The sequence below is a fragment of the Eptatretus burgeri genome, chromosome 6, assembly GCF_056783735.1.
Source record: "Eptatretus burgeri isolate ZD-2024b chromosome 6, Ebu_testis_v1, whole genome shotgun sequence".
Lineage (NCBI taxonomy): Eukaryota > Metazoa > Chordata > Myxini > Myxiniformes > Myxinidae > Eptatretus > Eptatretus burgeri.
The window spans coordinates 50,241,942-50,269,461 of NC_140966.1; the positions used below are offsets into that span (position 1 = coordinate 50,241,942).

Consider the following 27,520-nt stretch of genomic DNA (forward strand, 5'->3'; position numbering starts at 1 on the left):
CAGTGTGGGGGTAGGGGTGGAGGGAGACGCAAATTGTCGATGTAAATGTGTATCTCATATCATTGCTTCTGGTATGAAGTGTTTTTACAAGTAATAATCAACTACCCCAATTCTCAGCATCAAAACAATAGACATCATAGAAAAGGGGGGAGGGGGATTATTGTGCTAAATATCTTAGTGTCTGTGTGTTTGTTTTACTTCTATGCACTACTGAAGCACTGTACGGAATAAGTAGAAAACTGGTGGTTGTAGGCCTACTCGAGGTGTGCACGATAAGGTTTTAGACGGTGAAAACAAGTTCATATTCCCGGGAGTGGGAACATTACAAGAACGGGACCATTTTTCGGGGCGACCATTTTTTCCCTGTGCCAGCGATGCATACGGGGTCCTACCGCACTCCACGATGAATGGATTTCACCTCAAAATAACAAACAATGAAATGTCGACTTGCTTTTTGAATTGTCAAAATGCAATGAGCCAATCTGGAGAAATTCAGTTAAACTGTTGGGTCGTCGATCGAGTCGAAAAAAAAAAAATTTGAGATTTGTTCTACCCTTATTATCGGTATTTAAAATGGCGATTTCAGTTAATACAATGGCGATTTCGATGAAACTTGGTTGGTAGGTTCATACAATGACCTAGTTGTGTGCAAATGAGAACTGTTGCTAATGGACACCTAGCAACGGGACTTTGAAATTTTTGAAAAATCATAAAAAAATTATTTTTTCGAAAATCAAAAATCTGGCCACGAGCGACTGTGGGCAGTACATTCAGCCATATTGTCAAAAATTTCCAGCCGAATCCTATGAAAACTGTCGGAGAAGATAGACTTTGAATGAACCCTGGTCGAAAACAATAAAAAACGAAGTTCGTTATATCTCAGAGACTATGAGTCAGATATACATGAAACTGGTATGGTAGGTTCATGGTATGTCCTCGTTACCTTCGCAAACTTTGTTGCGAAGGTTATGTTTTGATCGTTGTGTATTTATTTATTTGTGAATATGTGTTTGTTTGTTTGTTTGTTATTCACATAACTCCAGAAGTATTGAACTGAATCGCAGCAAATTTGGTGGGATGATTGGTTATTATCCGAGGACCATTTGATTAGATTTTGGGAGCGATCGGGTCAAAGGTCAAGGTCAAGGTCATGAAAAGGTCAAAATCGTCTTTTTACCATAGCGTGGTCAATTTGTATCCAATTTGCATGCAACTAATGCCAAAATGTTCAGAATTCAATGCCCCATCTTGTGATATGTGACATGACACAATGACGTAATAACCCTTATTCGCGGTTGGGAGTCAAAGGTCAGGGGGGGGGGGTCACGACATTGCAAAATGTGCAGTTTTAGTCATAACACGGTCAATTCTTATCCGATTTGCATGAAACCAACACCAAAATGTTGACTGTTCTGTTCCCCACACTCCAATACCAATTACAAAATTAAGAGTACAAAGGTCAAGGTTGAGGTCATGAAAAGGTCAAAATCGTCATTTTGCCATAGTGCAGTTGATTTTTATCCAATTTGCATGCAACCAATGCCAAAATGTTGTGAATTCAATGCCCCATCTTGTGATATGTGACATGACACAATGACGTCATTACCTTTGTTAGCGGTTTGGGTCAAAGGTCAGGGGGTCAACGACCTTTATTATCATAACGCGGTCAATTCTTATAGAATTTGCATGTAAGTCGATTCAAAATGTTTAGAATTCAATTCCCTATTCTGTGATGTGTAATATTTGACAGTGACTTTATTCTTCCATGTTTCGTGTTTTGTCAAATGATGTATGTAGTTTGTTCAGACGAACTCTTATACGTCCTTTTCAGGCTAATATGTCCCTTTGGTTACCAGTTTGGGCATTGTACTTTTGCAGGATTAATTTTTGTATGAACCGTGCATTGTTAGTTTCTTAGTTGTTCTCAAGTAATACAAAACAATTAACTGTTTTAATTGTACAATGAATGTTTGTTTGTTCACAATAAATAACTTATTTAGAAAAACAGAAACTTGTGTGTGCCCAATGCCCCTAAAATGCCAGAAAATAATTTCTTATTATATGACCAGTTGTCATCAGATTGACTTGACACCGACACCCAAAAAGGTCAGGGAGTTCATACAGAAATTGTACAATGTACGTGAATCGGTGTCAAACAGCAGGAAATTTAATGTTTTTCAGCCATCATAACACATATGGGATGGCAGATGTGGTATGGGATTAAATACCCTCACAATCAACGGTTTCTGGGGGGGGGGGGCAAAATGTAGCGTTGGCGAAGGTTTGTGCTCTACTGAGTGCCCGTTCTAGTTATGTGTGAGAAAGAACCGTTGCTTTGGACCCCCCCCGTTGCCTAGCAACGGCCGAAAAACCTCTAAATGTGGGGGTATTTTAACGAAAAAAACAATCTGCAGCCTTAAGCCTTGAAGCTGGAATCATGAATTTTCTTGTGCTTAATCTTTAGGTCATTCCCCATCGAACGGGCCCATCATGTCAGGTTCTATTGGGTAGTCGACTACCCATGTCCGCCTACCGGCTTGTATTCCTGATAGTTTTGTAAGTGCTGCAATGGTCTTACGAGAACTGCAGGTCGAAATGTTTTGAGTAATGCCATGGCAGTTTGTCACACTCGTAATTTGTGAACAATGGAGGACACCCTTAAAAAAAAAAAGATTGGGGGGGTGGGGGGGAACATTTGGGGTCATTGGGAGGATGTAATGAATTTTCGACACAATGACCAGTCCATGGAATGCACCTGTTCTTTATAGCAAGTCCCTTACCCCATTGGGATAGTGTTGTATGTAGAGGTTTAGACCCTGATAAAGGGTTTTCAGAGCAGATCCATGGGTTAGTGCAACAGAGAGGTAGCGATGGTCCAGCATGTGGTAATGTAGCGTGTTGAGAAGCTCAATATTGACGTTGCTCACAAGTGAATGATGCAGAGCCTTTTGGGGAAAAGACATGAGATTAACAGACACAACCGGAGCCTGAAGGAGCACATGAATAACGAATGAAAGAAGCAAAAATGTATGAACACAATGCTGTTTTATTGTTTTGATTTTGCATGAGTAGGGTAATAATGTTATGAACTCTATGTTATAAGAACTAAGAATGGCTGCTTCTTACTGCATATCTTCATCGTGTGTCCGACAGTATAGCATACAAGTACAGGTACATTCAAAGTACACCGTCCCAATACCAAATAAATAAATAACATCTCCAGCGCATGACATTGCCGGGATGCCTTTGGCGTCCGGCCACGCTGCTGTGCAGTACATGGAGACGGAATTGGGAGGGAGCAGTGTACAATAATTTATTGATTAATTGCTTCATGAAAATAAATAATAATCGTAAAATAATTAATTTCTGAAATCAATTGGCTAATAACATACCAAAACCACCGCCGTTTCATCTGAATCTGTAACTTTTTGAAAATTAAGTAATTCATCAAAAAATCAATAAATCAGAAATACCCTTCATAGCCAAATCACTTGTTCACTGTCATGTCCAAATATCAGCTTCTGAGCTCAAAAGGTGCCTGAGATGTTGCCCAGATGAGAAATAAAATAAATAAGCAATTAATAAATCGATAATAATTAAATAATTAATCAATTAATGAATTTATCAAAAAATGAAAACAGCATTTTTGCCAAAGTATATGTTCACTTTTGTCTCCAAATTTCAGCTTCCAAGCTCAAAGGAAGGCTGAGATATCACCCAGACAAACAAACAGAGTAAAAACTGAGTACTCCCTTCCTTTAGCACCCGGCAATGACGTCGTCATGCATCGCCCGGATATGGAATTGGGAACGAGTGGTGTACAATAAGTAGTGCACTTGCCTTTGAGCTTGTCTACTCCATATTCGACTCTCGACCCGATGATAAAATGTTGCAGCGCTTCGCAGGCTGGGTTTTGCGTAGCATTAAAATGTGTGTTTCCTATTGAATGGGATGTTAATCTGGGTTCCCATCTGCCAACATGAGCCGGTGAACATTAAAAAGATCTCATGGTGTCTTTTGACAAATCCAAAAATATGTAATTTCTGCCCTAACCAGCTTTACAAAGTACAATCTGGTACGGAGCAATGGTTCATACTTGAACATGAAAAATGGACAGGATAAGTAATATCACAAAACGTCTTCATAGTGCCATTTCAGTCCTACATTCCTCATTATTTATTATGGAAAGAATGCAAAAACTATAAATCACGAGTTGTTCTTCATTTCTTGCACATTTAAGTTCTTACTGTTCTTGCACTAGTGATGAAAATAACAAGGGAACTAGAACGTCACCGTGGAGTGCATACCTCCACCTGGCTGGCTGAACAATTTACGTTTTGTATCCCACTGATAGGCCGGTTCTGCATCCGTCCTATTCATCCTCGACACACACACACACACACACACACACACACACACACACACACACACACACACACACACACACACACACACACACACACACACACACACACACACACACACACACACACACACACACACACACACACACACATACCAAAATCGAATCAGGTTGTTCTTGTCACCGACCAAACTCATCCACCAAGTTTTGTCATAACTCGTCCACAACTTTTTGAAATATCATGCTTTGTATCATTTCTGGCCCAATCTCTCAGTGGGTGAAGAATCACTTAAAAAAAATTCCACTATCTGGATCTGTATCCTGATCTTCACTAAAAGTTAATCAGTTCGTCCTTGTCACACACCCAACCTGTTCACAAAATTTCATCCGAATCCATCCACAACTTTTAGAGATATCCTGCTCACAGACAGACAGACAGACAGACAGACAGACAGACAAGCCGGTAGGCGACATGGGTGGTCACTATATAATTGCATACTAGTCATACAGTTTTTGACAGATCGGGCTGAAATTTTTTGACAAAGAGGTTGGTTTTACTACGCATAAAAGTGCGGAAGCCGATTTTTGATTTTCGAAAAATATATGGTATATATAAAAATATTTTTCGGATTTTTTTCAAAAATTTCAAAGTCCCGTTGCTAGGCAACGGTGGCATCCATAGCAACGGTGCTCAAAAGCATACAACTAGATCCTGGTATGAACCTACCAGTCAAGTTTCATCAAAATCGGTTGACTCCTCTGGCCTCCAGAGCTGTCCATTACATACATACAGACAGACGGAAAACCTGAGAATAACGGTAGTCTAGCGACCACCCAACAGAGAGACGAACAAACAGACAGGGTAAAAACATAACCTCCGTCCACCTTCGTTGGTGGAGGAATAAAAGGATAGAGCAAGGACAAACAACCATGAGTTGGCAATCATTGCACAAGCTGTGATGGGTCTAATGGCTTCATCCTGCGTTGAAGTTGCTTGCAAGGAAACTCGTATTATTAACCAGGGTGCAACTTCAAGCCCAGCTTCAGGATTGTTCCAGTATCGAAATGAGTGTGAACATACATCGGAGCACAACAGCAGCTCCCGTTTGGACGTGCTTAAGGAATTGCTTACTTTGGAAAGGAGAGTCATATGGCGCAATGATACCGCACACTGAATGGGCTGACAGTGGGAACAAGGTAAAATGACTTGGTCACACGGCACTACATCCTTCTTTGTTAGCTGCACCACCGAATGTGGACGGAGGCTATGTTTTCACCCCTGTCTGTATGTGTCTGTCAGTCTGTGAGCAGGATAGCACAAAAAGTTGTGGATGGATTTGAAGGAAATTTGGTGGGCAGGTTGGGTGGGTGAACAGGACAAATTGATTCAAATTTGGTGAAGATCTGGATCCGATTTTTTTTTAATCTTCTAAGATTCTGCACCATTGAGAGATGGGGCCCAAAACGATGCACAGCCTGACAGTTCAAAAAGTTGTGGACAAGTTATTACACAACTTGGCAGATGGATTGGGTAAGTGGCAACAACAAGGTGATTAGATTTTTGTGTGCAACAAGGTCAAATGATCCAGATCCACTCCATCCATCCATTGAGACTATACTTTGTGCAGAGCGTTGGTGCTGCCTAAGCAGTCACCTTGGCTATTGGGTACAATCCTGGACAGGTCACCACTCCAACACAGGATACCAGCAAGCTGGCACTCATTTTGCTAACCTCAGAAAGATGGCAGGCAGAGTCAACCCCACCCGGTATTAATTCAACAGCCAAGTGGGATTTGAACTCAGGATCATGGGATCCCAAGCCCAACACATTAACCATTAACACCAGGCATGACCCTGTCAGTGGGATACAAAAGGTAAACTGTTCAACCTGGTGGAGGTATGCACTCTACCGAGTGCTGTTCTCGTTCCAAATGCTACCACGGTGCAAAAACCGAGTAAAACAAAGAACCGAGTGTCCCATTCTCATCTCAGCAAAGAACCGAGTGTCCCATTCTCATCTCAGCAAAGAACCGAGTGTCCCATTCTCATCTCAGCAAAGAACCGAGTGGCCCATTCTCATCTCAGCAAAGAACCGAGTGGCCCATTCTCATCTCAGCAAAGAACCGAGTGGCCCATTCTCATCTCAGCAAAGAACAGAGTGGCCCATTCTCATCTCAGCAAAGAACAGAGTGGCCCATTCTCATCTCAGCAAAGAACAGAGTGGCCCATTCTCATCTCAGCAGCCAATTTGACAATGAACAGAAGCAAATGATGTATTTCCTTCTGGCACTCTAATGACATAAGATTGTAATCAATAATTTTATGCAGTGCCCACCCAGCTCATAGCAATAAGATTGATCCCAAACCTTTTCCAGTTTGTTGGGGATCGCTTAAACAGCTTTCTAGCAAAGGGAATACAACGAGGGGTTGCCATTTGCCATCCCAGCAGCAGCAGTTGAGGCAGGAATTTGGAATTTGCCATTTCGGTAGAGATGAAATGCTTTCTCGTCATCAAAGGACACCTTGGGATCTTTAATGTCCACCAGCAAACAATGCTAGCAGAAGAGAAATTCACCTAAAAAGTGAAAATCCCTTCTGACAAAAGGTACACTTATTAGTGCAATGACCCAGCCTGCAAGCACAGGTCTGGCAGTCTATAGTCAGCCTGAGAATCAAACCCAGAGAAGACAGCTCAAAGACAAATGTGATACTCTTTCAGACTCTGACTACTACTACTACTACTACTACTACTGCAATGATGCAATGGATTATGGAAGTAATTGCTGCTGCTGTACCTTAGGAAGAGCATCCCAGGCCGCATCACTTGGAGCAAACATGGTGTAGGCACCCGGTTTGTCGATAGTTGGAGTCAGCCCAGCCTGTTTTGAGTACAGACGTGTTCTTGGGGCCCCCGCACCAGGTAGGGTGTTGAAGATTGTGTATAGCGGAGCAGCTAATGGACAAAAGAGGGCAACGATAATGAAACACTTTGACTGGCTTGTGCTTCCAATCACTGTAGAACATTGAACTATGGCCAGTGAGTAGTTGGTTATCCCAAGTTAAATTATAGGCCATATCTGACTGTCTGGGATTTTTCAGGCACAGTGCATTACGAGTTAAGTTGGTAGGTAAACGAAGCTACGTGTACTGTGTCATTGTTATACATGTCACGTGGTTAAGTTTCACAGGTTTGCGTTAACAGACTGTGGGTTGTGTGTTGAGATCATTTTTTGATACAGCGACGGTTCAACTCCATGTTCTATTTGCTGATTTAGGAGAAATCGCTGGGCTTCGGTGAACTGGCCGCAACATATTCTGATTGTGATGTACCATCCTTTGTTACAGAGCATCAGTGCTGCTGAAGCAGGTTCTTGGCAAGGCTTACATTGGGTAGTTTGCCTACCCCAGTAGTAGTCGGGACAGCGATTTAGAATTTGTTCAGGGTGCCGGCGAAAGCTCGCCTACCCTTTGCGAAGGAAACCGTGGGATCGTTAACGTCCACCAACTAATACCGGCAGACGGGCCGCCCAGTTTAACGTCCATTCGAGGGACAGCACACCCACTGATGAATCACCTTGCCTGTGAGACACAGTGTTGACTGTTTGTGGCCGCGTTGGGATTCAAACCCAGGCGAGACAACTTCGAGGCAAGTGTGCGTACCACCTCAAGGCCATCCTGCCAGCCCAACAAGATATAATCGAGTCCTTAAGAAATATTCAAGTTTTATCGAGGTATTTGTTATTTGGGTTGATGACTCTTCTATAGTCTATACATTATAGCAGAGGCTATTCACTTATATCTTGTAAATGCGAGATGATACCCAAATATTTATACTGGCTTCTGCATTCAAAAGGGATGCTGACTGACAGCGACGAGCTCGTAATACATCAAATCAAACGACAGGCAACCTTACCGACGGGACAGCCACTGAGACCATCTGCCGTGGTGTATCCTGGACAGCATTCGTAAGTCACGACCCTGAAGAGACCAATGAGAAAACGGACTCGCTGCAAAATTAATATGCATCACAGAAGTTATGAAGATAAAAACCCTGAAGAGCTTTGTTTAAACAAGGTTGTTGGTAATTTTGCTTGTAATGTCGTGATGAAAAAAACCTCCGTTTCTATGAATGTGTTGTTGGTGTTGTCGTTGTTTCGCATGCAGCCCGTGGCTGCTTAGCTGCATCATTTTTCTGGGGGCACAGCTATGCTGCTGATGCAATGCCCCCTGTTACCAGTAAGTTGGTACTCATTTTGCCGACCTCTGAAAGATGGCAGGCTGAGTCAACCCACTCGGTGTTATTTGCAACTGTACGACAGGGGCTCAAATTCAAGACCCTAAGATCTTAAGCCAGCCACCTTAACAGTTCATCCAACACCACACTGTCATGAATGTCTTCTACTGTGTCCTCTCCAGTCTCGCCCACCCCCTGCTCTGTCTGCGATTTGTCCCCACCATATTTCCGCAGGGCGCTCAAGGTCTACCAACAACCCCCTTCTGGAAAAACTACCAAAATCACGAATCACTGCTCACCTTCACACTTTCATTCCTCTTTTTCCCCACCTTTGGAATAAACTCCCTCACTCTATTCGTTCCCATTCTTCCCTCCATGCCTTCAAAACAGTTGTTCACCACCACCTCTTATCATCCCCCATCCAAATCCTCGATCTTTTCTACCCCCGTTAATCCACCCCAAACCCACCTCCTTCAAATTCCCTGCTTTCCTTCCTGAAAGTCCCTGTCCATGTCCATCTTCTATACCCCATGATCCCCATCCCATCCCTCTCCCTTCCACAGATCTCCTAATGTCTCTGTTCCCCACCGTTTTGTCCTTCCCACTCCCGCCCCTCTTGTCTCACATGCCTCCTTTGCTGTGTGTTAGCTCTCATACGAGCCTCGACAAGGTATACAAAACAAACAAAGTGTAGTCAACTCACTGAGTTGATTGAGGCATGGTTATGTGAAGTGTGAATTGTGAAAAGCTGTGTAAAGGTGGCTACCTGGATGTTATGGAACATGAGTGTAAAAAATGGCATTTCTAACTGAGGCGATGCTTGATGAGGGTTGATGAGTTGTTTGTCCAGGTAAAGTTCTGTGATGTTGAATGTAATTCTCTGGAAGGTAATGAGAGCAAATTGGGACCTTACGTCGGCTGCCCACAGACCTCCCGCCGGTGCCACTGCTTGCATGTGGTATAATATTTTTGGTCTGTACCTTGCACACGTTGCAGAGCACATACATTGGGCCTGAAAAACAATCATGAAAGTGTGGTCAAATTATTACAATTATTACTATAATTCAATTACAAATACATCACCTAACTAATACTACTACAATGGCTTCAATTATTGCCACCTTCTTGTTGAGTGGCCGGGGAAAGTGTTTGACCCAAATCTTTCAGGAATGGCTGGCCAGGCCGGATGCTCGACTGAATGTGGATTTGTTCAGGGGACCAGCGATAACTCACCGATACTCTACATTGAAAGACAGTGTGGGATCTTAAACGTAGACCAACTAATGTTCGCCGACTGCACTCCAAGCATAACGCTCATCCGAGGGATGGCTGTACACTTTATGATGCAATCCACAATGCCTGTGAAACACCACTGCAACTGTTTCTAGTCGGGTCAGGAATGAAACCAGGACTAGAATTAGAAAATAGTAAATGCACGACCTGCACACCATTCTGTTGTTCTGAGAATTACAAATATGACCAGTGAAATCAACATCGACATGAGGGCCCATCTTGTTATTCAATACGCATGAAGAGTTGTTGTGGAGGGGGCTAAATTAAGCAAAGGAAGAGGGGATGGGTGTAAGAAAAAGAGGGGACCGGTATGTGGGAGTAGTGGGGAGAGAAATTGGAGCAGTTTGGGAGGAAATGAGAGTCGGGCCAGGGAAGGGAAGTAGCATGCATGAGTCACTTGGGGGAAAGAAGAGGTAAAACATTCCACCATGTGTGCGGAGATAGTAAATAGATGCTTCCTAAAAGTGCATTGCATGGAGTTGCAAAACCTGGATTCTATCTTTCCAATGGGGTTGCTCGTTTGCTGTCTACACTTGATGCTACTCACCTGCTGTGTCTTTCCACCATCGTGCGTACTTCATATATGAGATCCATCTGATAACCCAGGAAAGGACACTTTTAAGAAAGGTTCACTTTAATGGCTAAGCTGAATTGGGATGGAGAATGAGTCGTAACACGAGTAAGTGCCCAAGATCAAGAGCACTAACACAAACGAATTTAGAAAATGGTGGAGCTAATGAAAAACGGACAATGTGCAGGTTCCGCAAAGTCGAAATGGAAAAGAAAAGCCACTGCATGGTCTGTGAGAATGCAAAACTCCATGAGAACAGAATGCCCACACAAGGGATGATGTGCAGATCGAGTAAACCATTGGTACCTGCACAAACCTCAACATCCCAGACACTGAAGAGTCGTGGAAGCTTAGCCCAGGACGAACAATTGATGATGATGATGATGATGATGATGATGATGATGATGATGATGTAACACTCATCGAGCAAGAACATTGGAAACAAGGCAGTGTGAGCAGATATACTGTAAAATACTCAGAACACAAAACGAAAGAGTGGCATTGCTGATGGAAGTATAATTAAGTATTGTACCGAATGAGTTCATGGTATAAATGTATGAGAAAGAACCAGAGCAGTCAAGTCTGAGAACCTAAAATACGATGTGAGGAGAACTAAAGAAAATCGATGTCAAACCATCAATTAACAAGAGCGATAATTATTGCTTTGCAATACATGTCCCCTAGCAGTCCCAATGAATGTTCGGGAGATGAAAATTTGTTTGTGTTTAACACATGCTCGAGCCGATACTGGAACAAAAATGAAGAAGAAGAAAGAGTCTATTCAGAAAAATAAAAGGAAAAGCAATTTTCATTTACTGATATGTTTTGAAGACTAAAACCAATAAAGACAGCAAGGATAACAAAGAAGAGATAAAATTTAGTTTGCTTTAAGGTAAGCTCGAGTCGAGACCAGAAGATAAAGGAAGGAAAAAATAAACTTTAACCCACCGTGTTTCATTTGTTTCTAGGCTTTACCTATTTCATAGTAAAAACTAGAGGGGGGCACTCGGTAGAGTGCAAAACCTCCGCCGCCGATACTGCTGGGTCACTTAAGTTAACCTGATATTCTATTCATTGTAGGTCAAAACGGATCAGACTCTACTGAACCACGATTGGATAAACTAAACTAGATCGACACGCATGTAGAAATGCCAAAACAATAAAATCGAAATTTTTTTGAAAAAAAAGGTGCAAATTTTTTTTTTTCTCGAACAAATTTTTACAGCGCGTATACAATTGCACCGAGTTCGAAATGTCCCCGGCGTCGTCTACCACGTCTCCGGTGCGTCCGGTGTCCCCCCGTCCCCCTCCCCACGTGCCTCAAGACAGCCAATGACGGCCGTCCGGTAGATGCAGTGCATAACCTCGACGGAAATGGCGACAATTGACGAAAATACCCGAGTATTTCAAAGGAAATTTGTGAAACCAATGTGTTATATATGTGAAAACCATTTAATTTATTGCTTGACGGAAAAAACGAAGAAACGCTCCCCTCATGTACGAACGAACAAAAGACGTCATTTCCGTCCACCATGGCATTTCGCGCCGAACGCAGAAAGTTCATCTTATGCCATCATTCTCTTTAATATTAGCCATAAACAAGTGTTTCGTCATGCATTAGTAGTTGAAATTTACTTACAATCATTCTTTTGCAGCCTCCTGCCACGCTGTATCGAACGATTTCATTCTTTCTGTTATATATAAAGGTGCTTATCACAATAATAACAAGATTTTTACATTTCAAATACTAAGTACGCTTTTTAATTGTTTTTCAACTGAAAAAGCATAAATTGCATATTTCAACATTAGTGTACTCATTTGATTCACCACACGCTGTATTGAAGGATTTCACTTGTTTTTTGGGGGGGTTGGAAATCACTTAAAACATGTAGAAATGCAAAAATAAATATTCAAACATTTTTTTCAAAATGATATGTTTTGGACTTTGGACCAAGTCCAAAATCTAATGGCGTGATCCTTGGACCATACCTAATCCCCCCACCAAGTTTCGTCAAAATCCGTCCAGGAGTTTTTCCGTAATACTGTTCACAAACAAACAAACAGACGGGGGTGAAAACAGTAACCTCCATCCATCTTTGATGGTGGAGGTTAATAACCCGATGTACATACATGAAGCAAAAACATGTGTACGGCTTATATGTATGTATATATATATATATATATATATATATATATATATATATGTATATATATATGTTACAGCTCCGGGGTTCAAGTTTTGCCACAAGGGGAAATGCTCGAGTTCCCCCCTAACACCTGGTCCTGAGGCCACCAGGTACAAATAAAATGAAGAAGGTGCATTGTTTAGCAACCATGGATGCCGATTGGTACTGCTAATCCAAGCAGGGTTTCACTACTTAACATGGTACCTTACTTGTGGACGGTCGCACCAAAGGGGGTCTCGTGCCCTCGATGTGTACTTGCGTTAACTTACCTGATCAGGTGCAGCCGAGCGGAGATGCGAAGTGCACACCGGCTAACAAGAGCCAATCGATGGGGTCAAACTTCCTGGCTACACTACGTATGGATTATGCTGGATCAATGGAGGAAAGGATGCGATTAGCTGGGTACATTTTCTACAAGCACGTTTATTTATAACTAAGGCAAGTTAAGCATGTGGAACAAAATCACAGGTTTTATTTAAAAAGCCATATGTACAACAGGGGAAAGCAAGGATGGATGTGGTGTGGCAAAAGGTGCAAGTATTTACAAGACAAAGACACCGGGCAGAGCTATACCGATACGAAACTTCTATAATCTTATCTTATACTACAATGACAGTTGCCATCAGAAACATACCCAGAGGGAATCAGTGAGAGAAAGAGAGAGAGAGCATGAGGTGTTCGCCACCTTTTTGATACCTGGCATGGCCGATGGACCAACGCAACCCAGTTGTTGAGGAGGGGAATGGGGGAGCAAAACTGAGGGTATTTAATGTGCATCGTCATTGGAGGTGCAATGAGCTGTGCAGTGATTGGCAGATAAGGTGCAAAAAGGAAGGTGTAAAGATGTGGGTCAGGTGGTTTTGGAAACAAAGAAAAGAATGTGTGAGAGGATAGACTACCGTGAGTGTAAACAGATCTATACATGTAAACTCTAATGGGCTAAGGCAGTGCTCGGTCTGGTGTCTCCTGCTCGTAGGTGGACTGCGTTCCATTCCATTCCACTGCTCCATAACCCCAGGAACAAGAAAAGGTGGGCCAGATGGGAGAGAAGAGCCAGGTCAGAGAAGGCAAGTGGGCCAGATCAAAAAGTTAACCAGAGAACAGGGCCTGCTTTTACAATCCACTGCGGGGGGAGGGGGGCACTTGAGAGCGGAACAGGTGGAGCGATGGGCGTTTCCCTGTGTTCTCAATGGTGTTTGGACCATTGTTAAGGCACAAGCTCCACCCAGGCAAGCATTTGGCACCAGAAATGGCTTTAGTCAGTCTCCACCTGGGTACGCAACAGAGATCCAAAAAATAACACGGTGCTGGGGTATCTGGTGGAGCTCTCCAGCCACAAAACACTGAGAGATAGTTTATAGCTGGACTGAGTTTCAATGTCAGGTCAGGTTCGATCTGTGACCTGCTACAGGTACCATGTAAACCTGTACTAAGCTGTTCCATGGTCGGGTTGTCGGCGACTAAACAGTCTCCCCCACCAGGTTTTCTGGTGAGGAGGGTGTTTGGATATGGACACCCAGCAGGATTAAAAACAAAACCTGTCAAAGGGCGGAGGAGCTCCTTGTGAGCCAACGGCCATCCATATCTAGTGCCCAACTGTGTCTGCAGACGTCCTCCTGCAGTTGGGTTACTTTTTTATGAGGAGGTTGGTGGCAGGATTTGCACTCCGGCCACCGTAAAATCCTTCATTCCGTAAAACACACAAACGCAAAAAAATCTGAAAACCCACTCCGTGGGAGTACCTCCTGTGCAGCTTCCCTTCGCAGGGCAGCTCACCGGATGACAGGATTGGGGCAAAGCCTTCGGGACCCCTAATCTTTGATGATAGGAGGGAAACCACGGGGTAACATCCCCGGGTCAGATTGCGGGAGAGTGTGTCGGAGTGGTGCTGAGGTGTCGTCCACCAGACGGCGGTCTCCTTGGGTTAACCTGAGGCGGTCCCTTCGGGTGCGTGCCTGGAATGTCCTATCCCTAAGAGAGGACGATCACCTGTCTCTGTTATCATCTGAGCTCAAGCGTTTGGACATCGGGATTGCAACACTCTCTGAGGTTCGGAGACCGGATTGCGGCGAGATAATGGTGGGTGGTTACACCTACTATTGGTCTGGTCGCTCTGATGGTTACCATACCCAAGGAGTTGCTGTAGCTGTGTCCAATAAGCTGACCCCAATGATAATTGAGGTAACACCCGTCAACGAGCGTATTATGAGATTAAGGATTCGTCACTCCTTAGGTGTCATTTCCCTGGTCTCTGTTTATGCTCCGACTGAGGCGAGTAATCGCACCGTGAAGGATGCATTCTATGCCACACTCGAGTCTGTGGTTGATCAGTGCCCCAGATGAGATACACTTCTAGTCTTGGGGGATTTAAATGCATCGACTGGAACTGATAGGGATGGTTATGAGGTGTGTGTTGGTCCCCATGGGTCAGGAACTATGAACCAGAATAGCACTAAGTTCCTTGACTTTGCAAGAAGTCATGGACTTAGGGTGGCTGGTTCATGGTTTCAGCGCCCACAAGCTCATCGCTGGACTTGGTATTCCAACGCTGGCGGTGTGGCAAAGGAGATTGACCATGTCCTCATCGACGGTCGTTGGAGGATGATCCAGAACTGCAGGGTCTACCGGAGTGCTCAGTTCCTCAATACTGACCACAGGCTTGTTGTAGCAACTCTAAAGCTGCACCTTAAATCCTGGAGAATGGTACCATCCCAGCCTCGGCTGGATGTTGGCAAGCTCAGGGATGAGAGAGTAGATGAGGAGTTTGCGAACAGGCCGAGTGGACATTCGGGGTGTCTGGGTGCTTTGGGAGGTCCTGAAGAGTTGTGGAGCGCCTTCAAGACCACCGTCCTTGATGTTGCCAGTGGATGTCTTGGAACTCACCGCAGGGCAAAGAAGAATTTTGTCTCTCAAGGGGCACTGGATACCATTGACCAGAGTCCCAGGGCCAGGCTGAATGGCAGAGCTGAGCTGTTCAGGGAGCTGAGGCGTAAAACTGTACGTGCACTAAGGGTGGACAAGGAGGCCTATGTGCGAAGAATCTGTGAGGGGGTAGAGCATCACCTGTGGACAGGTGATTCTCATCCCGGTTACAGGGGAATTCGCGCATTGCGTTCATCCAAGCCCATCCCTCGGAGCACTGCAGTTAGAGCAGAGAGTGGTAGGCTCTTGACAGAGGAGTCTGAAGTGAAGGCCCGCTGGGCTGGTTACTTTGAGCGGTTGTACCAGGCTGATCCCCCAGCTGTCGAGTTGGACGTCAAGGGTGTTACAATCCCTGTTGCTGACCCTCAAATCAACTGTGGTCCACCTTCGCTTGTGGAAACACGGGCTGCGGTGAACCAGTTGAAATGGGGCAAAGCTCCAGGGATCTGTGGCATCCATGCTGAACTTCTCAAGGCTGGTGGAAATGCTGCACTCGTGTCGTTGAATGCAGTTTTGTGCTCTGCCTGGAACACAGGCATCATCCCAACTGATTGGAAGAGGGGCCTTGTTGTCCCTCTCTGGAAAGGGAAGGGTGATCGCCAAGACTGCAACAACTACAGAGGGGTGACGCTGCTCTCAGTGCCGGACAAGGTCTTTGCTCGGATAATTCTTGATGGGGTTCGCCACCATCTGCTTGAGCACCAGCGTCCAGAGCAGTCAGGCTTTACACCAAACAGGTCAACGATTGACCGTATCCTTGCTCTTCGTGTCCTCACCGAACGCAGATGAGAGTTTCGGCAGGGGCTGCTTGCAGCCTATGTTGATCTCTGTAAAGCATTCGATTCAGTGAATCGGGATGTCCTCTGGAGGATTCTTGGTCTTCGTGGGGTGCCACCAAAACTGATCGATCTGATGTCTAAACTCTACTCTGGTACTCAGAGTGCTGTGAAGTGTGGTGGTGCCATCTCTGACTTATTTCCAGTTGTTACTGGAGTTCATCAGGGGTGTGTACTTAACCCCACACTTTTCAGCACTTGTATGGACTGGATTTTAGGGAGGATGTCGGATAGATCAAGCTGCGGTGCATCATTTGGGAATGTCAAGATCTCGGACCTTGATTTTGCAGATGATGCAGTCATCTTTGCAGAGACTTTAGATATCCTTTTGGGGGCCCGCGAGGTACTGAATGAGGAGTCGGAGCCGCTGGGATTACGGGTTTCTTGGTTCAAAACTAAGATCCAGGTTTTCGGTGACATCTTGGATGCTGCTGTCCTGTCTGTGTCTGTTTCTGGTGAGGATGTTGAGGTCGTGGAGAGATTCACTTACCTTGGAAGTGATATTCATGTCTCTGCTGGCTGTGAGTCAGAGGTCAATAGATGTCTGGGTCGGGCCTGGGGAGTCATGGATTCATTGGATCATCGGTGTGACGTTGCTGGTACCTGTGCGGGAGGACGAAAGTCCGAGTCTTCAGGTCCTTGGTACTTCCAGTCTTGCTCTATGGATGCGAGACTTGGACTCTGACCAAGGATCTGAGACGGAGACTTCATTCCTTTGGTATCAGGTCTCTTCAGAGAATCCTTGGCTATCGCTGGTCGGATTTTGTGTCCAACGAGCGGTTGCTGAGAGAGACTCGGATGAGATTTGTTACCTGCATAGTCTGTGGGCGTCAGTTGCGGCTGTATGGACATGTGGCTCGTTTTCCTGACGTTGATCCTGCTCACCAGATTCTCTCAGCGAGGGAGTCTCATGAGTGGAGGAGGCCAGTGGGCCAACCACATGCCTCGTGGTTGCAGCAGGTTGACCATCATCTCAAGGAGATGGGGATGGGCCTGGCATCTGCCGGGGGGATGGCCAGACGGAGGCCCCTGGAGTACCGGCGGAAAGTGGACGCAGCGACGCGCTGTTCTGGCACATGCTCCCATACCTGACCTGACCTGGGTTTCAAACTCAGGCTAGAGAGCTTAGAGCGAGTGTGTGTACTTCTCGGATATCCTGCCATGATGTGGCGATTCATTGCTTTGTAATAACTGAAAACATTTTTTACTCATTGTAACCATCTCATTCATTTTGCCTTCCTAACTCTGGAGATGTAAAGCACTCCACTCAAGCAAGCACTCCAACAAAATGGTTGAAGAAACTTAAAAAAATGAAATGTAAATTTATTTTTTATATGTATCTATCTTTGCTGACGTGACAGGTCGTATCATGAAAGATCGTACAAAAACAGGAAAAGTGGTGTAAAAGAAAATTGCACATTTTCAGTGAGCGAATCACCGCCTGACGCACCGTCCAAGGCACCGCAGGGCCAAACGCAGGTGAATGGGTGCTGAACTTTGTTCAAGTTGATTGATATAGTCAGTGACAGTGTGAATATTGTATAGCGTTCGCCAAGTGGCTGAAGCACTGAAACAAGCACTCCAACGAAATGGTTGATAAGGAACGGCTGGCTTGCCAAGTGATATAGCGATTGCTGATCGGTCATATAAACCCATGCACCCGGAAATATCCAAGCAATGTCTGAATTGGACAAATGAACACTTTTTTTTAGCAGTCAGAACTACTGCTGAAGTCAATAAAGAAGTTCAAATTTTGAAATTCAGCTGAAATGAAGAGATTTTTGAGGTTATGTCATGTGCGGAAATTAAATAAAGCCATGAACGCTGATGTCTCTGGGCGTTCATAAGCATTGCAAAGTATCCAGCAATTCGTAGCTATGATGAACAGGCATTCGATAATATGAGTGAGAAAAGTGAAAAAACAAACAAACATTTCATCGTTAAGAAACCATAATGACCCGTTCCAAGTCAAGGAATTGTTGAGCAGGCCAAATTTTTTTTTTAAATGGTGAAATAAGACTGCAGCAAGCTGACAGAGTGCTGACCAAGAATGACGCCTTGAAAAAGGTTAATTAAATAAGGCCGTTAATTATCTTCAAAAGGGGGTGCTTAAATTAACCCAAACACCCAATATTCATTCATGCACTCCACAGAAACACACAAACATGCACGTCATAACTGGCAATATTATATGCACTCTGATATTCACATCTTGTACATTTGGTTGTTCACACGTTAGGGTTCACATATTAAGTATGCACATTCATCATATCACTGTTCACTGTGACCATTAAAAACAAGTATCCAGCTTATAAACTTTATTCCAGCACAACAGATAAATGTAATCCTTGAATATGAACCATGAAGTACATTTAAGATGCACACAAAGGGAATCTTCTCCCAGACCTTCTGTTTTCTTTGTCGTTTTTCAGAAAGTGTTTTCTTCACTAGAGAAAGTGAAGAAGTCACTTTGTCGTTTTTCTTTCAAATGCAGAAAGGACCTCCATCTTGGCGAGAGTAGAAAACAACTGAAGTGCATCAAGGAGCATGACCGATAGTGCATGACTGGTCAGTGCAAGCTTTGGCCCTTGGTCGTGACTGGTCAGGGCTCAGTTGATCCAAGCAGATTTTTGTGCACATCTGGAATTTTTCCTGACAAAAGCAAGACGACCGCAAAGGAGATTCCAAATGCAGTGTACCCCCTGCTGTCAGTAAGATCAACATGACAGACAGGTACAGCTGAGCTGGTTTAACCCGGGACCAGTATTGGATTCCACAGGCCACAATGTCTGCTCTGAAGGAGATTGCTCCTGTATTCAATTTAACATATCTACCGATCATAAAGAGACACACACATGTGTGTTGTATCTCTCTACTTGCTTGTATCCCACCATATTCCCGCACTTGAGTGCAGATTTAACCCTGTCCTTGCTAAAAGTAATTAGTCCCCATACTTTGGTAAGTCAGAAAACACCATCTTTTGAATTCTCCAACCATCCTCCTTCCTCAAAGTCTCGGTGGTGTCTATCTCTGTGCATGCTCCCCCTTCATCCACTCCCTCAGCACAGATGGTCTCACCACAAGACTCTGCTGAAGACAACACAGAATGTCTCAGCTCAATGTTTGCTTCCAAATCCCATATTTGTTGAATATCTACATGTTGTGCCACGATCAGCACATTGTTTGTGTTTTTTTTTAAACTCTGTTGCCTTGCTCTTCCATGAACCTAGATTCCATATCTACTATAAATTGTCAAGGTGTGTGTGTGTGTGTGTGTGTGTGTGTGTGTGTGTCATGTTTTTTGTGGAGTTGTATTGGAGATTTCTGATGTGGAATGTGACACACTGAAATGATCGTTATGATCTCCTGAGTGGCTTCGGCTAATTAACTACAAAGAACCCAGAAGAATTCCCATGTTTTAAACACACAGCAGCTTAATATTACATTTATAATTGCAAAATAAATAACAAAAACAATGATATTATGGTAACAAAGCATATATTAATTAATCCTAATAATATGAACAACAATAATAATGGATGTATCATTTGGCAATAATAATAACGAAAATATAATGAAAATAATAATAATGATATATAATCCACTGGGGCTGGGCACTTTTGATAGTAATAATAATAATAACTAGAAGGGAACTCGGCAGGGCGCACACCTCCGCCACGCAATGCCTGATCCATGAGAACATATTGGACACAATACATTTTTGAAATATCATTGTGTATATCGTTTTGGGCTCTATCTCTCAATGGTGAAGAATGACTTTAAAAAAATAAATAATTATCTTATCCAGATCTGGATTCGGATCTTCAAAATCGAAACAATTCGCTCTTGTCACACACCCAATCTGTCCACGAAGTTTCAACCAAATCGGTCCACAACTTTTTGAGATATCATGTATTATATCATTTTCAGCCCGATCTCTCGATGGTGAAGAATCACTTTTAAAATTCCAATGGTCGGATCCAGATCAGATCTTCACCAAAATCTCATCAATTCGTCCTTGTCACAAACCCAACGCGTCCACAAAGTTTCATCTGAATCGGTCGACTTTTTGAGATATCGTGCTATATATCATTTTTGGCCCTATCTCTCAATGGTGAAGAATCACTTTTCAAAATTCTAGTCGTGGATCTAGATCCGGATCTTCACCGAAATCGAATCACTTAATCCTTGTCACACACCGAACCTGTCCACAAAAATTCATCCGGATCCGTCCGCAACTTTTTGAGATATCCTGTACACAAACAGACAGAAACGGGTGTAAACATAACTTCCTTCACCTTCGGTGGTGGAGGTAAACATAACTACAATGAGCTTGTTTACTTTGATGTTATTGCTAATTCTCCACAACAAATTACACACCTGTAAACTGGGTGTTGTAACTTCCACAGCAAATGCCATTTGCTTAAATGTTTATTTTATGGAAGCAAAGGTGTCACTTACACGTCGTGAAAAAGGAATATACAAAGATAATGTCGAATGTTGCAGTGTAAGAAGAAATACAACTTACCCTTGTGCTCGACCACGGATCAGACTGTGCCGTAACACTTTGCTGAAAGCCGAGCTTTCTCCCCCTGGTAAAAAAGCCAGAGCTGCGAGTGCAAAACCGAACCCAAACAGCATCCTCTGAGAGTGAGAGTGAGAGTGAGAGTGAGAGTGAGAGTGAGAGTGAGAGTGAGAGTGACGGGCACACAGAGTTTGGTCCTGGAAGATATAGGATTGCAAGCTGAGTGAGGTCCGAAAGAGTTTTGAAAGGATGAAGTAAAACTATTGATGTGCATATATATATATATATACATTGTCCAAGCTAGCTCTGGATAGGTTGTGGCCTGTATGGTATGCATTCAGCTGACGAGAGAGCCTCGCCACCATGGGCCAAACAAAGAGGAAGAATTTCTGAGATTGATTACCAGGATTACGTGTACATGTGCTGCACATAGCTCCACAGCTCAGGCTTCAGGAACGTGAAGTACAGAGAAAGGCTGGGAATGGAAAGCCGATGAAGTAAGGAGAAATGCAGTTGGGAATGGAGACAAAGAGACAGAGACAGAGACAGAGACAGAGACAGAGACAGAGACAGAGACAGAGACAGAGACAGAGACAGAGACAGAGACAGAGACAGAGACAGAGACAGAGACAGAGACAGAGACAGAGACAGAGACAGAGACAGAGACAGAGACAGAGACAGAGACAGAGACAGAGACAGAGACAGAGACAGAGACAGAGAGAGAGAGAGAGAGAGAGAGAGAGAGAGAGAGAGAGAGAGAGAGAGAGAGAGAGAGAGAGAGAGAGAGAGAGAGAGAGAAAAACTGTTCAACTAAGGTGGGATAAGAAAATTTATACGATTCAATATCAACTGTTTCTGAATAATTCTGTACCTCTCCAATGATGAAGAAAACTAGAATAGAGAAAAGGAAGGAAATAATGATGGAAGAGGTGATGTTCAATGTAGTGCAGTCTTCTAATTGTTCGTCTTCTTCATTTTTAATGGTTACAATTATTCCCATACTCTTGTGGGGTTGGCCAGGGGAAGCTTGGCCCAAGTCTTTTACGAACCGCCTGGCCAGGCCTGATGTTGGAATAAGGTTAGGTCAGGAATTTGGAACTTGGCCAAGGTACCCCCAATAACTTGCCGACTCTTCACAAATAACACCATGGGATCTTTAACATCCATAAACGAATGCCAGCAGATGGGACTCCTGATTAATATCCATCCGAGTGATGGCACACATTGGTGAATCACCCTGCCTGTGAAACACCAGGATGACACAGTTTACGGCTGGGACGAGATTCAAACCCAAGCGAGACAGCGTATAGACGCAAGTCTGCATACTTCTAGGGCTCGGCTATCCTATCAGGCCTCGTTCCAATGTCACATTACCCAAATGTATTTTCAATACCTCATTGAAATGTGGTGTGTGTGTGTGTGTGTGTACATATATACACACACACAAAAGGAGAAAAACGAACACTAAATGCGACATGATGTTGACATCACGAGGAAAAAGAAAAAAAGAAGAAAAAATAAATATATATATATATATACATATATATATATATATATATATATATATATATATATATATATATATATATATATATATATATATATATATATATATATATATATATATATATTGTTACAGATGTCCGCCCGCCGGCGTGCGAACGACCGCGTTTAACCAATAGCGGCCGCTTCGCCCACGAACGGACAATCCAGTCGCGGCTTTCCGGATCAACGCCGAAAACCAGCCACGGGTGTGTTTTTAAGCACACCACAACCTAGTCAATATTCTACCCGCACGTGACAGGGTCAATCGCCAAATTGTCGATATACCTAATTAATCGCGCGGGCAGACTACCGAGAGACTGTACCTGAACGGGGCCGCTGGGACACGAGCCGCTTAAGCAGCTCGCTCCGTTTTGGGATAACCGAGCAGGGTGTTATCGCGAGCCCCGTTGGACCCGATCACTTTACCGGCTATTTAAAAACCAACTATATTCCGAGTGCAATATGGCAGTTCAATTAGGGAAAGAGGACACAACGAACGGGTTAACATTTAAACAAGCACATTTATTGAATAAGACACATGCACGTCAGTCAATGCAGCAATGGGAATTATGCAAGGCCGAACGCGCACGCAAGTATACAACCAACAAAAGCAATGCAAGAGAGCTACTACCGTCTATCTATTATGTACACACTTAACAGTTCTACTTACGGACATGGCGCCACAACGTTCATTCAAAAGCAAGGAAAAACCCCAGGACAGACGAGGCGTAGACTGGACCTCTTTGGGTCTTTATAGACATGGAGCCGTGTAGACCGCAGAGGCTCCGCGAGGCCGCGCTGGTTACCTTCACCTCGCTGGGGCGACACGCGACGTCCCGTCCCCACGGCAGCTGTTGTGACCGCGGTCCGGCCCAGTCCTCGTCTGACGGCCTGGTGATTCGGGCCCAGCCGGCAACGCCTCAGAGGAACAAACGGGTCTTATGCTCTTTCAGAGTTGATGCTCTCTTTAAGAGCCCGTCCGTCCCTCAGCGCTGCTCGGACTGTCCCGAAGCCCGATCACCTCAGACCGTTCGCTGCTGGCTGGCAACCTCTCCACGTCCCACACGAACGTGCCGTTATGCATGGCATGGCCGGCCTGCTGTGCTCCCCGCTCCGTCTCCTCAGCGAACCCGGACTTCCACTGCCCTCCACTGGACTCGAGCTTGGCTCCTCACACTGCTCCAAACCCCGACCGACTCGACTCACTTGGCGCTCTGCACGCTGTTTTATAGGGTTCGTGAGGTGAGATCTGATCTCTGCACTTTCACCTCTGACCCCCACTGGCTCCGCCCCTCTCGCTCTCCTGATCCGAATTCTGAGGCGAAGCTTGGAGCGAGCGGACGTGGTAGAAATCATCGACGCTGAAGGGAGAGCGGACGTGGTAGAAATCACCGTTGCTAACAACAAGGAAACCACCACGTTTGTTTGCAGCGACTTTGCCGTGGCCGGCGCAAAGATGGCGCGCCCGCGGAGTTGAAGGTAAAGCGATGTTGTTTCGTTGTTGGGTATTGGGGGAGGTGCGGTTTCGGAGATGGTGGCTGTGGTTGGCATTGTGGAGAAGGTGGTTGTGTGAGGGTGGTTGTGGAGGAGGTGGTTGTGTGAGGGCGGTTGTGGAGGAGGTGGTTGTGTGAAGGCGGTTGTGAGAGCGATGTTGGTGGTGGAGGTGGTTGTTGTGAAGCGGTAGATGAGAGCGATGTTGGTGGTGGAGGTGGTTCTTGTGAAGCGGTTGGTCCAAAATAACGATAGCAAAAGAAAAACGGCAAACTGAAGGTTCACAGCCCGGCACACGAATAATTGCTCGTTAAACATTGGTGGGGAAATCTATCTGAACACAGACTTATCGACATAACTGATCGAAGGACCTATATGGTGCTCTGCGAATTTCCACAGCCATAACAATATATATATATATATATATATATATATATATATATATATATATATATATATACATACACATACATACATACATACATACATATGCAGTGTCTTCCCTGGGTTGTCACTGAACTACTCCCTCAAACTTTTGTGAAATCATACCAAACTTCCGGTGTGCTCCTACCTCTCCTGTGTGTATGTCCTATGGGTATTTTTTTGAAAAAAAATTTTTTTTTTGAAATTAAAAAAATATACATAAGTTTTAAAGTTGAATCTTCAACTTCAATTGCTTATAAAAATTTTATATCACAAATATTACAAATTAATTTGCAAAATAAATGTTTGAATTCTGCTTGGTGTAAATCATGACAACTCGCTGACTTAACCTCAATTAAAACAAGCATGAATAGCAATGTGTAGTGAGGTGTTTTGAATTGGGTGGAGGTGAGGTGTTTTTAATAATTTTGTCGTTATGCGGCGGTGAAGTGTTTTTCATAATGTGGCATTGAGGTGGTTTTAATGTGGCAGTGAAGTGATTTTAGTGTCGTGGCAGTTACGCGATGGTGAAGTGTTTTAAATACCATGGCGGTGAAGTGTTTTGAATTATGTGCCGTTTTTGTCCCAATGTAGCGACATGTGGTGAGGCGAGCATAGTGAGCCGATCCACCTTAGTGTGTGTGTGTGTGTGTGTGTGTGTGTGTGTGTGTGTGTGTGTGTGTGTGTGTGTGTGTGTGTGTGTGTGTGTGTGTGTGTGTGTGTGTGTGTGTGTGTGTGAAAAAATAGTTGGTGGCTGAATTCAGTGTGCTGATATGAAAATTGTATTCAAATTTCAAGTGAATTGAGTGGAAATAGACAATTTTAGAAAATTTAAATTCGTTTTCTCCGCAACCACTTGAGCGATTGACCCATAACTTTCAATATAGGAGCGTCTACCCGTGCATAATTTTTTTCCCAAAAAAGTTGCATGATTATTCAATGGAAAATGTGGCCCGTGTTCCAAAAGTTATGGCTTCTGTAGGCATGGGTTGCAAGGTGTTTCACGTTTGAGGAATAAACTGCCTCAACCTAGTATGACAATTGGTTCACGAGTCAGTAAGTGCCCACTATATTCGTTGTGTGTGTCTGTCTGTCTGTCTCTCCCGAGCATAGCTCCGTGGGTTTTGATCCGATCCTGATAAAATTTGGGTGGGAGGTTTATATCATGATCTAGTTGTGTTTTCCTGAGAATGGGCGTGCTGCGCCCATTATGGGCGGAGCCACGCCCCAAAAACATGTGTTTTTAGGGGGTAGCCGATTTCAAGTTACATCTTCTCCGAGGGGGTTTGTCGAATCTGGCAGGTGTTTTGGTATTTGGTTAGCCCAATGGCACCTGCATTGCCCCACGGAGCTCGATTTTTCATTTTCGTCCCAAGGTCAAGGTCACAAGGTCACAAACTTAGAAAATGTCAAAAAAATCAATAAATTGGGCATCGAGCTCCTAGGATTTTCAACTGTTTCGAATGAAAGTTGGTATGCTAGTAGTGCTCTTCGAGTACTACAACTTTCATCATTTACGTTTTTCCCGATTCCCGCCAGTTTGCCCGTGGCGTACCCTCGAAGGTCAAAAAATAAAAAAGGCGAACCGTGTACATTGCTCGTGAACCATCGCCGTCTCCAGACTTTTTTTAAATGGCAGTTAGTGTAGTGACAGGACGTAGAGGGTGGCTACAATATCCTGTCACCACTTGTAAAAATTATGACATTACCTTTGTGTGCAGAGCGTTCATTTCGTTTCCTTTTTCTCCTTTTTTCAGATTGAGCAAATGTAATCATGGGTGATACAAGCAACCACAGCATTGAACAATGGATTGTTGTCAAATGGCCGGGTTCACAAACGTCCTCAAACAGGGAAAACAATGGAAGAGATGTCGGTCGACTTCCAGCAACAATTCCACCAGGAAGCTCCCTGTAAGAAGACACTTCTGCTGTTTAGAGCATCAACTCTTTGCAACAGGCAACATAAAAGATATGCCAAGAACGGGAAGGTCATCAACCAGAGGTCAACAGTGCGAATTGGTCGAATAATCTGTTGCCAGGTCACCCAAAAAGTCGACCTCGTAAATAATCCGCGGAGCTTGGAATACCACGTTCGACAATGCAAAAGCACATGATGATTGGCCTAAAAGTGCACCCATAATCGCCCAATGTTCATGCAAGAGACATCAGACAAAAAGAAAAAAAAATGCTCCAGAAAATGTTCCACAGAACATGGTGCAAAAATATTCTCCGTTATGACAATGGTGGAGCACGAATGGATCCATCGGACACTTAATGCTTGTGTCATATGCTGTAAGTGTGTACTTCTTCTCCTCTCGCATAGCCTCCCCATCCCCTCATGCTCCCTCTCCCCTAACAGCAATGAATTGCCAGATTACAGCAGGATAGCCGAGAGGTACGCATGCTCGCTCTAAGCTGTCTCACCTGGGTTAGAATCCCGACCCAGCTATAAATTGTCATCCCGGTGTTTCACAGGCAGTGTGATTCATCAATGTGTGTGCCATCCCTTGGATGGACGTGAAACTGGGTGTCCCATCTGCCGGCATTAGTTGGTGGATGTTAAAGATCCTACGATGTCCATGAAGAGTCAGTGAGCTATCGCCAGTGCCATGGCTAAATTCTGCCTGAACTTCTATTTCCCCTGTCTCAAGGGAATGCCGAACAGAGTGCAAAGGGGTCAACTCCCCCCTCCCCTTTCCCAAGGGGGTCACTACGGTGGGCACGCAGATTAATAGTAGCTGCTTGTTTAATAGTAGCTGCTAACATAACAGCATTAGTTGCAATAAGTAGAATTTTGGGTTCCGGTACAGGTGTGATGGGCCAAATACACATTTACTTTTGCCTTAATTACCTTGTGAACTCGAGAGTTCATGGAACACCTTACCCCATGCTGTCTTGAGAAACAAGGACATGTGTAAATTTACTGGTCGTGATGACGTAAAATGCTGTCATATTTTGTCCAAGTACTGCTAAACAGAAGGGTTTTCAAAGTGCTAAAAGGGAAATTTGTGTTCAACGGTGTTCAAGTATATAATTAAATTGAAATAAAATAAAGATTTTCAAGGTTGTAGAAAAAACAAATTTCGGAAGTTTACCACCAATGATGCAGCATCTTCCAAACCACCTCAACA

At 44.1% G+C, this 27,520-nt stretch overlaps 1 protein-coding gene across 1 annotated transcript in view; it reads right to left on the bottom strand.

Annotated features, from left to right (window-relative positions):
• Nucleotides 1-21,295, bottom strand: part of LOC147024752 (transforming growth factor-beta-induced protein ig-h3-like) — a 26,396-nt gene extending 5,101 nt beyond the window's left edge. The window contains exons 1-6 of the mRNA XM_085887046.1: nucleotides 21,221-21,295; nucleotides 20,934-21,049; nucleotides 9,511-9,609; nucleotides 8,277-8,341; nucleotides 7,159-7,316; nucleotides 2,781-2,945 (exon numbers count right to left, since the gene is read on the bottom strand). Of these exons, the coding sequence (XP_085743172.1) occupies nucleotides 2,781-2,945; nucleotides 7,159-7,316; nucleotides 8,277-8,341; nucleotides 9,511-9,609; nucleotides 20,934-21,049; nucleotides 21,221-21,295 (678 nt within the window). The remainder of the gene's footprint in view (nucleotides 1-2,780; nucleotides 2,946-7,158; nucleotides 7,317-8,276; nucleotides 8,342-9,510; nucleotides 9,610-20,933; nucleotides 21,050-21,220) is intronic.
• Nucleotides 21,296-27,520: the final 6,225 nt, after the last annotated feature.